The sequence below is a fragment of the Triturus cristatus genome, chromosome 4_1 (assembly GCF_964204655.1).
Source record: "Triturus cristatus chromosome 4_1, aTriCri1.1, whole genome shotgun sequence".
Taxonomy (NCBI): domain Eukaryota; kingdom Metazoa; phylum Chordata; class Amphibia; order Caudata; family Salamandridae; genus Triturus; species Triturus cristatus.
In genome coordinates, this window is record NC_140585.1 from 398,712,282 (window position 1) to 398,726,514 (window position 14,233).

A 14,233-nucleotide genomic window follows, 5' to 3' on the forward strand; every position below is an offset into this window, starting at 1 on the left:
AATATTAATAATTATAAAAGGAGTTTAGGGAACGGACATCCGACCCTTTAGGAATATATACATAAATATAAAACAAAGTTCATACAAATTGTGCCAGCAATGCGAAACTATGAACATCTATCCCTCGAGACGAAAGCCTAAATGCTGAGATGGTGCAACCTTAAACAGCGCCATCGTCGCCTGATCTTAAGACGTGAATGAGTACTGCAAACATTAAAAAAAACAAAAAGTTTGCCGTTCACTTTTCAACTACAAAAAAAAATAACGCCTGTTGTAAAGAAGATTGTGTATTGAGCTAAGAGCTTGCTCGAATGTTCTTCTTACCTTTAATTCTAGTAGCGTTTTCTCGCATTCAGTCCGGTCAGAACTAGGAGCGGTCATGAGGAACCTTTAGTGGACCAAACGTCACTCACTGTAATTAAGCTTAAAGGGCACATTTGTCAGACACGACACACGCTTTCCACTTCCTTCCACTGAAGCAGCTGCAGTTCGCCGTAAGTAAATCCAATCTAAACTGGAACTTGGCGTCAGAGGAAAACGTAGTGCCTGGTTTTATCCCAAGTAGTGTGGTGAAACGTCCATCGGTCTAGAGTGAAGTTTCTTACCTGTTGGGAAGGAAGAGAAGGGTTCGGGCTGATTAGTGGTAACAGCTGGACAGAGAGCAGCATCAGGAATGAGCTCTGCTGCTCACTGACCCTCTGCGTTTAACCCGCCCTCTTCCGAAACGATCAGCTGAGATAGGCCCTGGGACTGTTAGTGCAGCCCACACAACCAATTAGAGGAAAGCAGTGGGCTCGTTTATTGCTCTTGCTCCCTAGCGCGCCTCTTGTCAAAGAAACTCTCGTAACTGCGCGGAATCCCAAAACGACAATGGGCACCGTTTATTTTTCCTGGCTCTTCTATTTAATTTTCGCACCTTTGCACTTCGGGCAGTTTACGGAAATGGACGGCTTTTCAGGTAAGAAAGAGTCCGTTCTGTTTATTGATCACTTTTGGGCTTAAATGGGAATCGAACATGGATTTTAAAAATGCATCAGTGAAAATCGCGTTTTAGGCGAACATGTCAATTAATCCTTAAACTTTGTCCGAATACGTTGTATGCTGATAAACCTTCTCCTTTTAAACATACGGCATTCACATGTACTGTACGACTTCACTGTGCAGAAGCTACGTGTTTGGTGCTAGTCAAATAAATGATGAACACCAGACCACCTTTAATATAAAAGTGTATGCGTGATCATTTAAACTCTCACCTTCACGCTCTCGACTACTAGCTGTTCACACCGCTAAAGTCTGTACACGGAATGTATCATCACGAAAAACGTACCACGGTACGCTGATATCCTAAACACTGTAGATTTGCAAATATACATCTCACGAAAACATCCATCCATATTTGTGGGAGTTGACGGGTCCTTTTCTGTCTGTTCTAATCACTTAATCAGCTCCAGATGTGGTGTGTAGTCGAACAAATTAAACGTTTATTTAGTTTCTGTAAGGAGGGCTTTGGTTATTGACATTAAGGCCAATCACCATGAGATACTCCATCTGTCATGACTTTAAACTTTGGATCTTTTTTCTCACGCACATTCTTTTCTTTTTATGGTGTTCGTCTTTTCCAATTTTCCAATGCAACTGATTTTTCTCCTGCTAACCATCCATAGCAAATTCGCGTTAAATAAAACATGCTTGCTTTCCGGTTCCATCTGTCGTATGTTCTGATACGCATTTCTTCTATATCACCTAAAAAGTTGTTTAAAACGTTCAGAAGTCTGTCTTTTAAAAAATATGGTTTGGAGAAATAAATTGTTTCTGATATTTCAGTGTGTGGTCAGTGCTTTTCTATGCTAACCATTTTATCCAGACCCATCGATTTACTATTCTTCTAATGTTATGGTTTTGTGTAGATCAAAACTTAATTGCCTTATGACCGTAGACGGACTATGAACAGGTACAGCTTTGCATTGCATTTTATATTTTGTAAGGGGAATAAATGTTTGCTTGCTGGTTTGTGTGTGAGTATGGGTTTTAGGGGAGCGTTACTTACAAATTTGTTTATCCATTGACAGAACAAGTATTTGTTGGGGCTTTAGTACGTAGTTGAGAATTTGCAGTGACTTGCAAAAGCTTAAAACATCTCGAAATTCGTTGATTAAAATTAAAACAATAATTAATTCTCTAGTTCAAAACCCATGTACCCAGAATACATTCTATCACCTGGATTCATTAGACCTTTCTTTATTGTACTTGCATCCAGTGTCACATAATTGATACTAGCGGCTTAATGTATTGTTCGCACATTAGAATACATTTGGGTAGACACATAACTGTATAACAGTTATATTTGGCACATTACCCCATTCTCTTCAGTCCATTTTGTTTAATTGAAATCAACTAAAACTGAAACTCCTACAATGAAAACCCTGGCCTGAAAACAAGGTGCCTCTGTGAAATGAAACAATTACTTACCAGTAATCTTCATTATTCTTGGAGGTGCAAAAAATGGGAGCGAGGGAGGGATATTGGACTGGGACAAGTAGGATTATGATTCAGGGTAATGAAGATTACCGGTTAATAATTATTACCCATCATCCGTCCTACTCGTCGCAGTCCTTATGAATTTTTAGGATGTACGAAACGCAAATTTGCACCAACAATTACTGCATTGCTGTTTTATTTACTACAGAACCAACATTTTCATCTATTTACAGACGGGTCTTGTTGTTTTGTTGAACACCACCTATGAAAGAATACCGGGGTGCTTGTTGTAGGATGAAAGGGTAGAAGGCTTCCTTGATATCTGTGTATCCTGATGCATGTTTTGAACACCCCAAAACTTCTAAAGCACCCCTCCCAATTTCCAGGCCATCAAATGCTGGTGCCTCTCCCTCAACAAGGTTGGGTATTGAAGAGGTGGATCTAAGGGAGGGAAATTATGCTTCTCTACAGACATATCCACCACCTGAATAAATCAGAGCCATCTAGGCAGAGTGGTGCCACTAGAATTACTGCAAGCCTCTCAACCTTAATCTTCTCTAGGACCTTTGGCAGAAGGGTAATCTGGGGAAGGTCACCCCATCCCACCCAAGGCCATGGAATCAACATGGCATAAACTGCCTAAGCATGGGGGACACCATGTTTCTGTGCGAAAACACTGGGAGCACTGAATTAGGTGGCGAGGCATATAGATTGATCCAAGGAAGCCTGAACCCTGTATATATCTGATTGAAATGCAGTTGGGAAATCTGAAAAGATACAGAGGAGGGAAGGTTGTGACTAAGGCTGTCTGCTTGGAAATTCATTTTCCACTGAATGTATAGTATTCTTAATTCTAAGGGGCACTTCTTTGCCGAATCACAGATTTCCTTTGCTATTTTGTTGAGCTCTTTGTTTGTTCCCCTTGTGATTCTGAGAACCAAACTTACTCTTCCAATTGGAGATGAAAGGCTTTCACTGCATTCCACACTGCCACAAATTCTCTCCAATTAGATGAGCGACTTATTTATATTTCGAGCTTTTGATACTTTTCTTCCTGCTGACCCAATATCGCACCTTTGGGGTAAGGGTAAGGACAATCGGCATGAAGGAATTCCTTTTCAAATACCAACTCCACTCCTACATCCTTTCTGAATATAGTCCTCTACCAACCACTTATGCGTATCTAAACATATCTGATAGGTAACCGTAACCATCTGAGTGTAATCCAGAAACCTCTTATTCCTGTGGTCTAGAAGATGGTTCATAAGAGGTTTTAAGTGGAAGAGAGCCCAAGCCATCAACACATTTGTTGCCTGGTATAGACCCCCTTGTACATAAAATCTAAGAAAAGGCTGGGTCTCTGGATGCATCGGCTCATGAAAGTAGTCATCCAGTAAATCTAGTGTCGCCAAATAGACTGCTTTATCAAGAGAATTACTGTCTGCAGAGATATCGCCCTGGAAGCTTTAATCAACACATATCTATTCAGGCTTTTAGATGTGATACTGGGTGAAATCTTTTGTCTTTTTTAAAAAAAAAAAGAAAAAGGATTGAATAGAACCCTTGCCCTCTCTCTTTTTTAGGCACTGGGATTATTGCACCCTTCTGCAACAAAGATGACACCCATTGCTTCTCTTTTTGCATTGTCTTTTGACGATGCCTAATTCCTCAACCATTGCTTTGGAGGTGGATGTTTGAATTTTACCTGGCCACAAAAGGGTTGTCTGTTATCTTGCTGATCCTGCATGTGTTTAGCCTGCGGAAATACTTTCTTGCCTGGAAAGAATATGAATGATTTCATTTGTTTTCTCCCCTACAGATTTTTGAATAATGTTATTGAACTTTTCCCAAAACAATTTAGCCTCTCTGAAAAGAAGCTTCTTAATTAGAGACCTTTGACATCCAGCTTCCAAGGTTTCATCGATTATAGAAGTCTCCCTGTGATTGTTGCCCCCGCCAAGGAAGCTGCAGACCATGACGAGTTGAATGTCACACCAGACAGGAACTGCACCAGAAGTTCTGTTAGCCAGTGCAGGGATATGATAGTACCCTCCTATAAACAATCATACAGGGGCTGAGAGTCCTTTGATGGGACCTGCACACATTCTGTCTCTCAAAGAAAAAAATGAGGATGCACATGCCTTTTTTTGAAGAGATCCTTTCACATTTCTATCTACAATATCTGGAAGGGTGGAGTCCTCAGTTGCCAAAGCGAAAGATGATGCCCTGGATGATATGATGGTATTAACTTTAGGTTACTTGTAGCAACAGCTAATCAAATTATTCTATCAGGTATCTTTTATTCAGAAAATAATCGACGTTAGCCTTTTCAGTGTCCTTCGATTCTTTAAATATAATGTTCTTGATTACATCACACAATGGTAAGTCATCGGACACTGCTCAACTATCTTTTGGATGCAAAATTCGTCCTCTTCCTAGGATTTTGATCTAAAAACCCAGAACCCATCTAGTGTGCAAACACAGGTCTTGTAGGTGGGAGTCCTACACATATGTCCCCCTGGGACTACTCTCCTGGTCTTCATCAGGGTCCATTTTTCTCATTCAGAGCTGTGTCCTCCACCTCCTTAATTACTTCCATGTCAAGTCTAGAGATGTGTAGAACCTCTTCCTCTTCCAGAGGTTCAATATTTTGGCATTAATCCTGAACCTCTTGGCTGCATACCTTCAGCAATCAATACTGCACTAGTGCTGCAAAGTTTAGGGTGACCAGATTTTGAGAAGTAAAAACTGAGACAGGCCAAACATACAAGTGGGACTAAAGCCTTCAGTCTTACTACTTCTATCTGGCCTGGCCCGTTTTTTTGCATGGCCATGTGTGTGTATATATATAATATATATATATAAACACACACACTCACACAAACACCCCCCCCTTGTAAAATCTATGTATATTTGTTTATGTATGCATGTGTTAGATTTGGGTGTCTCTAGTTGGCAGAGGTAGGTACCTTTGCCCAAGTAGGGACCCTTGCGTCTAGTCAGGGTAAGGGGCTACACTCCTAAAATAACCCCTGCTCACACCCTTGGTAGCTTGGCACGAGCAGGCAGGCTTATCTCAGAGGCAGTGTGTAAAGCATTTGTGAACACATACAGTAATACAGTGACAACACTACAGATAGACATCACACAGGTTGTATTATAAAATTAAGTATTTTTATATAGACTTAACACAAGACCAAACGACAAATATCCACAATACTGCCCTCAAAAATAGACATTAAAATATTAGGAAATAGCTCAGTTCTCTTAAGATTGTGAATGCAACACTTTACTCTCAAAGTACCTTGGATGCGTAACGCAAAGCAAACAAAAGGGTCGCAGGGAAGGTGATGCGTCAGTTCCTTACACTCAGGGGAGTGGATGCGTCGGTTCCTTGATGCTTGCTTCCTTACTGTGTGGGGGGATGATGTGTCGGTTTCTTACTGCTCTCCGGTACGATGCGACAGGATGGCGCCTCGATGCGATACTTCTCTCTGGTGCGATGCAACATAATGGCATCTTGGTTACGATGCGACAATGTTGATGCGATGCGTGCACGCCGATGGCCGTGCGGCGACTCGATGATCTTTGGATCCGCGACAGGCCCTGCGACGCGCTTCTCCGGTGATGTGACGGCAACGTCTGTGGCGGCGGCACGCTTCTCTGGGGATGCGCCACACTACGGCGATGCGATGGCGACAGCGGCGGCACGCTTCCTTGGCGATGCGACAGCAACTGCTGCGGCTGTGACACGCTTCTCGTCGTTGAGTCGTGCTTCCAGCTCCCAGCGACATGCAGTCTCTCAGAAGGCCCAGCACAACAGCAGGCACTTCATTTCCCAGCAAGGGAATTCGGGGGGGAGCTGGTTGGTGAAGTCTTGTATCCCTGAGACTTCAGGCAGGAGGCAAGCTCAAGTTCAAGCTCTTGGAGATTCTTCTTCAAGTTGATGAAAAGCACTCTCAGTCCTCTTCTCCTTTCTTTGGCAATGAAGCAACCACTGCATGCCAACCCCCAAACACACAGCACAGGGTTAGTCTCCTCCTTCAGCTTCATGGTTCTTCTCCTCAGCAAAGGTTCGTCTTGATTCCCAGAAGTGATCTAAAGTCCTGGGGTCTGGATCCACCCTTTTATACACCAAAAGCCTTTGTCTCTGAAACCAGAGAGTGTCTGTACCTAGTCCAAACCAGTTCTGTGCAGTCTTGGAGCACTTTGTTTACAGAACTCCTTCTTTCCTTTGACAGTGTGGGCCAAGGTCATCAGAAGCACCACAGGAGGTGGAGCCAGCATTGTGGAACTGCTGTCCTGACCTCAGTCCAGGAAGCACTCTCCCCGGCATCTCTGCCAGCGGATCCTAGCCTTTCAGCCCCAGCAGCAGAGTTCGAGCCTCGCGCCCGACTCTGCCACAGGCTCTGTGACACGTGGTATTTCGCGCTCCTGACACCAGTGCTTGTTAGTGATTTTTTGTTCTTGTGCGTGTGACTGTTTTACTTTACAGGTCTCTGCCTCATTATTTGATTTAGCGCCGTAGCGCCTTACCGCCTCCCCGGTGATCCTCCCCTCAGCCCCGCCCCCCGCCAGACTCCCGCCCACCTCCTCCGCAATCCCGCCCCCCTCCCCTTCATAACGGCGACTGCTGCGGGGGAGCGCGGTGTGCTGTCCTGACCTCCAGTCCAGGAAGCACTCTCCCCGGCAGCTTCGCCAGCAGATCTTCGCCTTTCACCACCAGCAGCAGAGTTCGAGCCTCGCGCCCGACTCTGCCACAGGCTCTGTGACACGTGGTATTTCATGCTCCTGACACCAGCGCTTGTTAGTGATTTTGTGTTCTTGTGCGTGTGACTGTTTTACTTTACAAGTCTCTGCCTCATTATTTGATTTAGCGCCGTAGCGCCTCCCCGGTGATCCTCCCCTCAGCCCGCCCCCTGCCAGACTCCTGCCCGCCTCATCCACAATCCTGCCCCCCTCCCCTTCATAATGGCGACCGCGTAAGGCAAGCCCGTCTGCGCCCGTCCGCGCCTGGACCGCGCCCAGCGCCAGGAACCCTGGCTCTACGGGCCCCCTCCTCTACACAGTCGCCAGCCTCCCCGCACTCAAACCCAGCCGCCTCGAGTACTGCGTACAAGCAGCGCCCTACAACACTCAAGGAGCTTTCGCCTGCGCTAACTGCCAATGCACCTTCTCCATGGACGCCACTGCCTCAGCTACCAAAGCACCACCTGCTGCGATACCCGCCAACACCATCAAGTGCGTCCTTCTCAACGTGCGATCCCCTCACCGGCACGCCATTGAGATTTGGGACCTACTCGACACTCTTGCCCCTGACGTCTCGTTTTTCACCGAGAACTGGACCAACGCAAGCTCCAGTCCTAACATCGCCACGGCTATACCAGATGGCTACAAACTAAGGAGGTTAGATTGCCCCAACCGCCCGGGTGGTGGCCTCGCCATCGCACACAAATCATCCCTCCAACTCTCCACGCCCAGCACTAACATCACTCTTCCCAACTTAGAACACCTCCACTTTCAGATCCACACCAACCCCAGGACTACGCTACGATGCTCGCTCATCTACAGACCACCAGGACCTCGCGCCCAAGCCACGACCGCCATCACAGAACTCGTCGCATCCCACGCCATCGCCTCCACGGACTACATTCTGCTTGGAGACCTAAATTTCCACCTCGACAACCACCAGGACCCCGACTCAAACGCGCTATTTGAGAATCTCTCCAACCTGGGACTCAACTGGTAAACTCACCCACCCATATTGCGGGGCACACTCCGGACCCCATCTTCACTGTAGGGTCAAACATCCTTGTCACCCACACCTTCCAGCACTCCTAGACAGACCACCACTGCATTCATTTCACTTTCACTTCCAGCATCGCCCCCATACAAGCCCCATGCCCACCTCGACGAAACTGGAGTAGGATCACGAGGACCTTCTCAACTCCACCCTCCTCCATGACCCCCCTTTAGCCACCACTGACACCGACGATGCTGCACTTGAACTCCACCGATGGATCACTAGCTGCGCCGATAAACTAGCCCCTCTGCGGCAGCCCACCACCAAACGTCCGCCAAAAGCAGCCTGGTTCACCACAGAACTCCTAGAGGCCAGACGCACCTGCAGACGCCTCGAGAAAACGTGGAAGAACCAGAAGACCTCGGAAGCCCACACCTACCATAGGAGCGCCATGAAGAATTACCACCAGCTGGTAAGAGACACCAAAAGAACATTCATCAGGGAAAAAATCAACGCCAACGCAGCCAACAGCAGCGAACTCTTCAAGATCATCAAGTATTTTACCAAACCCCCCTGTGAAGCCTCTGACATCACACCCTCCCAAGATCTCTGCGACAAGCTCAGCACCTTCTTCCACCAGAAGATCATGACCCTTTACGACAATTTCAACGAACCAACGAGTGCCTTCACCCTTACAACCACTACCTCCACCATGCCAACCATCACCACATGGGCCCCCGCCTCCTTCGAACTCATCACCACCACTATGAAGAACACTCACTCAGGAGCCACCACCTACCCCTGCCCCCTGCACATCTTCCACAGAGCCTCCACGGTCATCGCTCCAGAGCTAGCCCTCACCATCAACTCCTCCCTGGCATCGGGCACCTGCCCCATGGACTGGAAACGCGCAGAAGTGAAGCCCCTCCTCAAAAAACCCTCCGCCGACCCTACTGACCTAAAGAACTACCGACCCATCCCCCTCCTCCCCTTCGCTGCCAAAGTAACTGAAAGGCTCGTTAACGCCCAGCTGACTACTTTCATCGAGGACAACGGCATCCTGGACGCAACCCAATCCGGCTTCCGCAGCAACCACAGCACCGAGACAGCCCTGATCGCCACCACCGACGACATCCGCATGCTGCTCTACCAGGGCCACACCGCAGCCCTCATCCTCCTGGACCTCTCCACAGCCTTCGACACCGTCTCACACCGCACACTGACCACCAGACTCCACAACACAGAGATCTAGGGAAACACCCTCAACTGGATCCGCTCCTTCCTCTCCCACCGAACACAGAGAGTCAGGCTCCCCCCCCCTTTCTCTCCGAACCCACCAACATCATCTGCGGAGTTCCCCAAGGTTCCTCTCTGAGGCCTACTCTGTTCAACATCTACATGGCCCCAATCGCCACCATCGTCAGACAGCACGGATTCAGCATCGTGTCCTACGCTGACGACACCCAACTCATCCTCTCCCTCACCAGTAACCCAGAAGACACCAGACTCAGCTTTCAGGAAGGAATGAGGAACGTGGCCAGCTGGATGAAGGACAGCTGCCTCAAACTCAACTCCGTAAAGACCGAGGTTCTCATTTTCGGACGCCGCCCCTCCACATGGAGCAACTCATGGTGGCCTCCCACCCTCGGCCCACCGCCCACCCCTACGGACCACGCCCGGAACCTCGGCATCTTGGACTCCTCCCTCTCCATGAACCGCCAAATCATCGCTATCTCATCCACCTGTTTCAACTGCCTCTGTATCCTGCGTAAGACATTAAAGTGGATCCCCCCTGACTGCAGAAAGACCGTCACACATGCACTCATCACCAGCAGGCTCGACTACGGCAACACCCTCTTCGCAGGAATCAACAAATCCCTACTTCGCAAACTCCAAACTAACCAAAACGCGGCCGACAGGCTCATCTTAGGGATACCGCGCCACAAGCACATGACCCCTCACTTGCGAGAACTCCACTGGCTCCCCGTCGAGAAGAGAGTCATCTACAAGCTACTCACGCACGCCTACAAATCTCTCAACAACACCGGACCCAAGTACCTCAACAGCAGAATGAGCTTCCATGCACCCACTAGGAACCTCCGTTCAGCCGACCTCGCCCTGGCAGAGATCCCCCGCGTCCGCTGAAGCAGATCCGGAGGGAGAGCATTCTCCTACACCGCAGCCACAGCATGGAACACTCTCCCAGTAGAAATAAGACGCTCACCAACCCTGCACTCCTTCAGACGGCTCTCAAGACCTGGCTCTTCGACTGACCGGAGCTGCCCTACCTTTCCCCTCAGCGCCTTGAGACCCTCACGGGTGAGTAGCGCGCTTTACCAACCCCTGATTGATTGATTGATTGAAGGCAGGCACAGCCCTATTCAGGCCCAGGTGCTACTCCTCCCACCACTCCTCATGCAGATAGGTCTATTCATCCTTGTGCTGACTCACCCTGTCTCCTGGAGCCCCCCAGCCCCTGTCCCTCAGAAACCAGACATGGAATACACAACCTAGCAGAGGCAGGCTTGGATAGTTAGGCAAGAAATTACCTACTTTCTAAAAGTGGTATTTTATTTTCAAACACAGAATGTTAAAACCAACTTAACTAAAATATGTATTTTATCATTCTGAGTTCAGACATACTAAACTCGAATTTCAACCATGTTCCCATGGTCAGATAGGATTATAAGGTGTTATAATCAAACTGCCCATTCTGGCCTAAGGGAAGAGGTAGCCTTGCAATAGTGAAAAACGAAAATGGCTTTAATTCACTATCAGGACATGCCACACACATCAGGGCATGTCCTACCTTTTACATACAATGCACCCTGCCCTTGGGCCTACCCTAGAGGTAGCTAACATGTAGAAAAGGGAAGGTTTAGGGACTGCCAAGTGGGTGCACTTGCCAAGTCAACATGGCATTGCCAGGCTGCACACAGGCTCTGCAATGGCAGGCCTGAGACACACTTTACAAGCTGCTCCGGTGGGTGGCACAATCAGTGCTGAAAGCCCACCAGCAGCATTTGATTTACAAGCCCTGGTCACACGCAGTGCACTGTACTAGGGTCTGACAAGTAAACCAAATAAGCCAATCATGGAGTCACTAATCCATACATCAATTTACAATAGGGAGAGCATATGCACTTTAGCACTGATCAGCAGTGGTAAACTGCCCAGAGTCATAAAACCACCAACAACAGGTCAGAAAAAATACAGGAGGAAGACAAAAAGTTCAGGGATGACCCTGCAAAAAGGGCTAAGTCCAACAGTGTCTATATGTATATATAATTGTGTATAAAAGTGTGATTATATTTATATATTTCTTACTGGTGGTCGCCAGTGGATACTTATAGTTAGGACCTAGTTTTCATAGGAAAATCATTTTTTGACTTGCCTATAACTTTGGCGTGGTTTGACCAATATTCATGGCATTTTCCCAAAAGTGTCAAAGTAGATTCTGTGTGTCATGGAAAGTTTTGGGGTGATCCGTGAAGTGAGGACCAAGAAATAGGGACGCAAAATAAGGGTGCATTTGTAATTTTAATTCCCATAGGAACGCGTTGTCAAACCTACAGTCCGGACTGCTGGACGGAATACACCAAAGTTGGCAGAATAGTAGATGTTGTTACACAGATTGTGCTTTTTATTATTTGGTGTAAATCCGTTCTGTGTTTTTTTCCGAAATGTTAGTGGCAAATCATAATGATATCTCGGGCCACAAAGCCTTCTCGAAAGAAAACGAGCTCGTACAGAGAAATGCACAGCTCTGATTGGCTGCAACACATCAACCAGGAAGTTTTGGCAGCCGTCTTGGGACTCAGCTGCATAGAAACCCCCCAAAAAAGTGAAAATAAAGGATAGGGGGTTTGGTAGAAATATCCTGACCACCAAGCCAGAGTGTCGGGGTCCCCCTGGCATCCCACCACTACATAAAAAGCTTTAAAAAAAGATTGCCACAAAATTGCGATAATCGCTAATTCATGGCAAGAAAGAGCCCCTGGGCGGGCCAGGTCCTGTGGGCATATAGTGAATATAGGAGAGGGGGCACATGGGGCCCCCCTCCTTTGGTGTAACAAAGCCCTGGGGATCGCACCCTCAGGGCCAATTGCAATTATGTAGGGGGGGCCCTCACAGACCCCCAGCCCCGGGGACTGCCACCTTCCCAGGGCAAATTAAAATCATTTTGGGGGGAGACTTCCTGGGGCACACATTTTTTTATTTGGAATTAATCGATAATCGCTAATTCATGGCAAGAAAGAGCCCCTGGGCGGGCCAGGTCCTGTGGGCATATAGTGAATATAGGAGAGGGGGCACATGGGGCCCCCCTCCTTTGGTGTAACAAAGCCCTGGGGATCGCACCCTCAGGGCCAATTGCAATTATGTAGGGGGGGCCTCACAGACCCCCTAGCCCCGGGGACTGCCACCTTCCCAGGGCAAATTAAAATCATTTTGGGGGAGACTTCCTGGGGCACACATTTTTTTATTTGGAATTAATGCATGGCAGGCCCTATGACCTCCCCCCGGCCCTGGGGACCACCACCTTCCAAGGCGTGGCCCCCCTCCAGGAGCCCTACATGGCCCTGGGGACCGCCACCCCACAGGGCTGCTCCGCAATATCCTGGGGTGCCCACCCACAGGATATTGCAGTTTGCTATGGCATGACAGGAGATAGCAAATAAGTGCTCCACTTTGAGCAAGTGAGAGCATTTGGTCTCTTGCTTTCTCAAAGTGAAGCGCTTTGCTTTTTACACATAGGGAGCTGCATGTTAGCAGCTCCATATGTGTAAAAAGCAATAACAGCTTGCTGCAAAAGGTGGGAAGCCGGCAGGGACTATGGGGGCCTTCAGGCTCCCCCTGCGGTCTCCAACATTGTCAGTGGGTGCCCTGAGATAGGACCAGGGCGCCCACATTACAGGCCGGGCCTTGGTGGATGGGGTCCCCGGGCTGAATTTTGTTTTTAAATAGTGGGCAGGCAGTGCCCCAGGAGGTGTGTTTAACGGAGTGGTGAAGAAAGGGGTGTGACCTCTGACCACCTCTCAGCAATCCTGCTGTGTGGGTTACTGGAGGTAACAGGAGGGCTAGTTTCCACCCAAGGACCCTCAATAGCCAAGCGGACTTCATCCCCCTACTAGTAGTGCGCCAGGAGGCACATTTGCAGAATGGTGGAGAAAGGGGGCGTGGCCTGCTACCAGATCTCAGCAATCCTTCTGTGTGGGACTTACAGCAGGTAGTAGGACAGGTAGTTTTCTCCCCAAGGACGTCTTTGGGGGCCAATTACCCCTCCTGTTATCTCCACTAAGTCCCACACAGCGGAATTGCTAAGAGGTCCCCTTTCTCCACCACTCTGCAAACATGGCTCGTGGTGCACTACTGGTTGGGGGATGAAGTCCACTTTACTCCTGAGGGACCTTGGGGGGGCAAGAAGCCGTCCTGGTACCCCCTGTAAGTTCTACAGGGCAGGATACCTGAGAGCTGGTCGGAAGCCCAGCTCCCTTTCTCCACCACTCTGCAAACGCTACAACTAGTTACAAACCCATAGATATTCACCTAAAAAACCAAAGGTTAAAGGGATGTTATAGTTAGGAAATAGAATCAAAACAACCATAGAATTTCACTGAAGAAACCAAAGGTTACAGAGATGTTATAGTTAGGCTGACATTACACTCGTACAAAACCAGAGAAATTCAGCAGTTATAGTTAGCTTAGCTAAGTATAACTTGCGCCCCAGCACTTGCACTGCTTAGGACCTCACATATTACATCACTCATGGCATGGTTCGCATCATCACTGATCACATCATCCACAGAATCTCTAATGCACTCACTCACACCCCAATATAACCTTTCATACACCCACTCCACCTTCCACACTACCTTTCTCAAAACCATTAACACACCCATACCAGTAGTTGCACACCCACTCACTGATTCATAGGTCTTCTCACATATCCACTTAGTCACCCATACAGCCACTCCTAATCCAAACTACTCACTAATACAGCCACTGATATAT

At 47.9% G+C, this 14,233-nt stretch overlaps 1 protein-coding gene across 3 annotated transcripts in view; it reads left to right on the forward strand.

Moving 5' to 3' along the window:
• The first annotated feature begins 660 nt into the window (after positions 1-660).
• Positions 661-14,233, forward strand: part of SCUBE1 (signal peptide, CUB domain and EGF like domain containing 1) — a 1,846,233-nt gene continuing 1,832,660 nt past the window's right edge. For 2 of the 3 annotated variants that reach the window (XM_085652471.1, XM_085652472.1), the window contains exon 1: positions 662-958. In XM_085652471.1, the coding sequence (XP_085508597.1) occupies positions 871-958 (88 nt within the window). In that variant the 5' untranslated portion in view covers positions 662-870. Of the gene's footprint in view, positions 959-14,233 lie in introns of all 3 variants that reach the window. The other variant, XM_085652470.1, reaches the window with a different exon arrangement.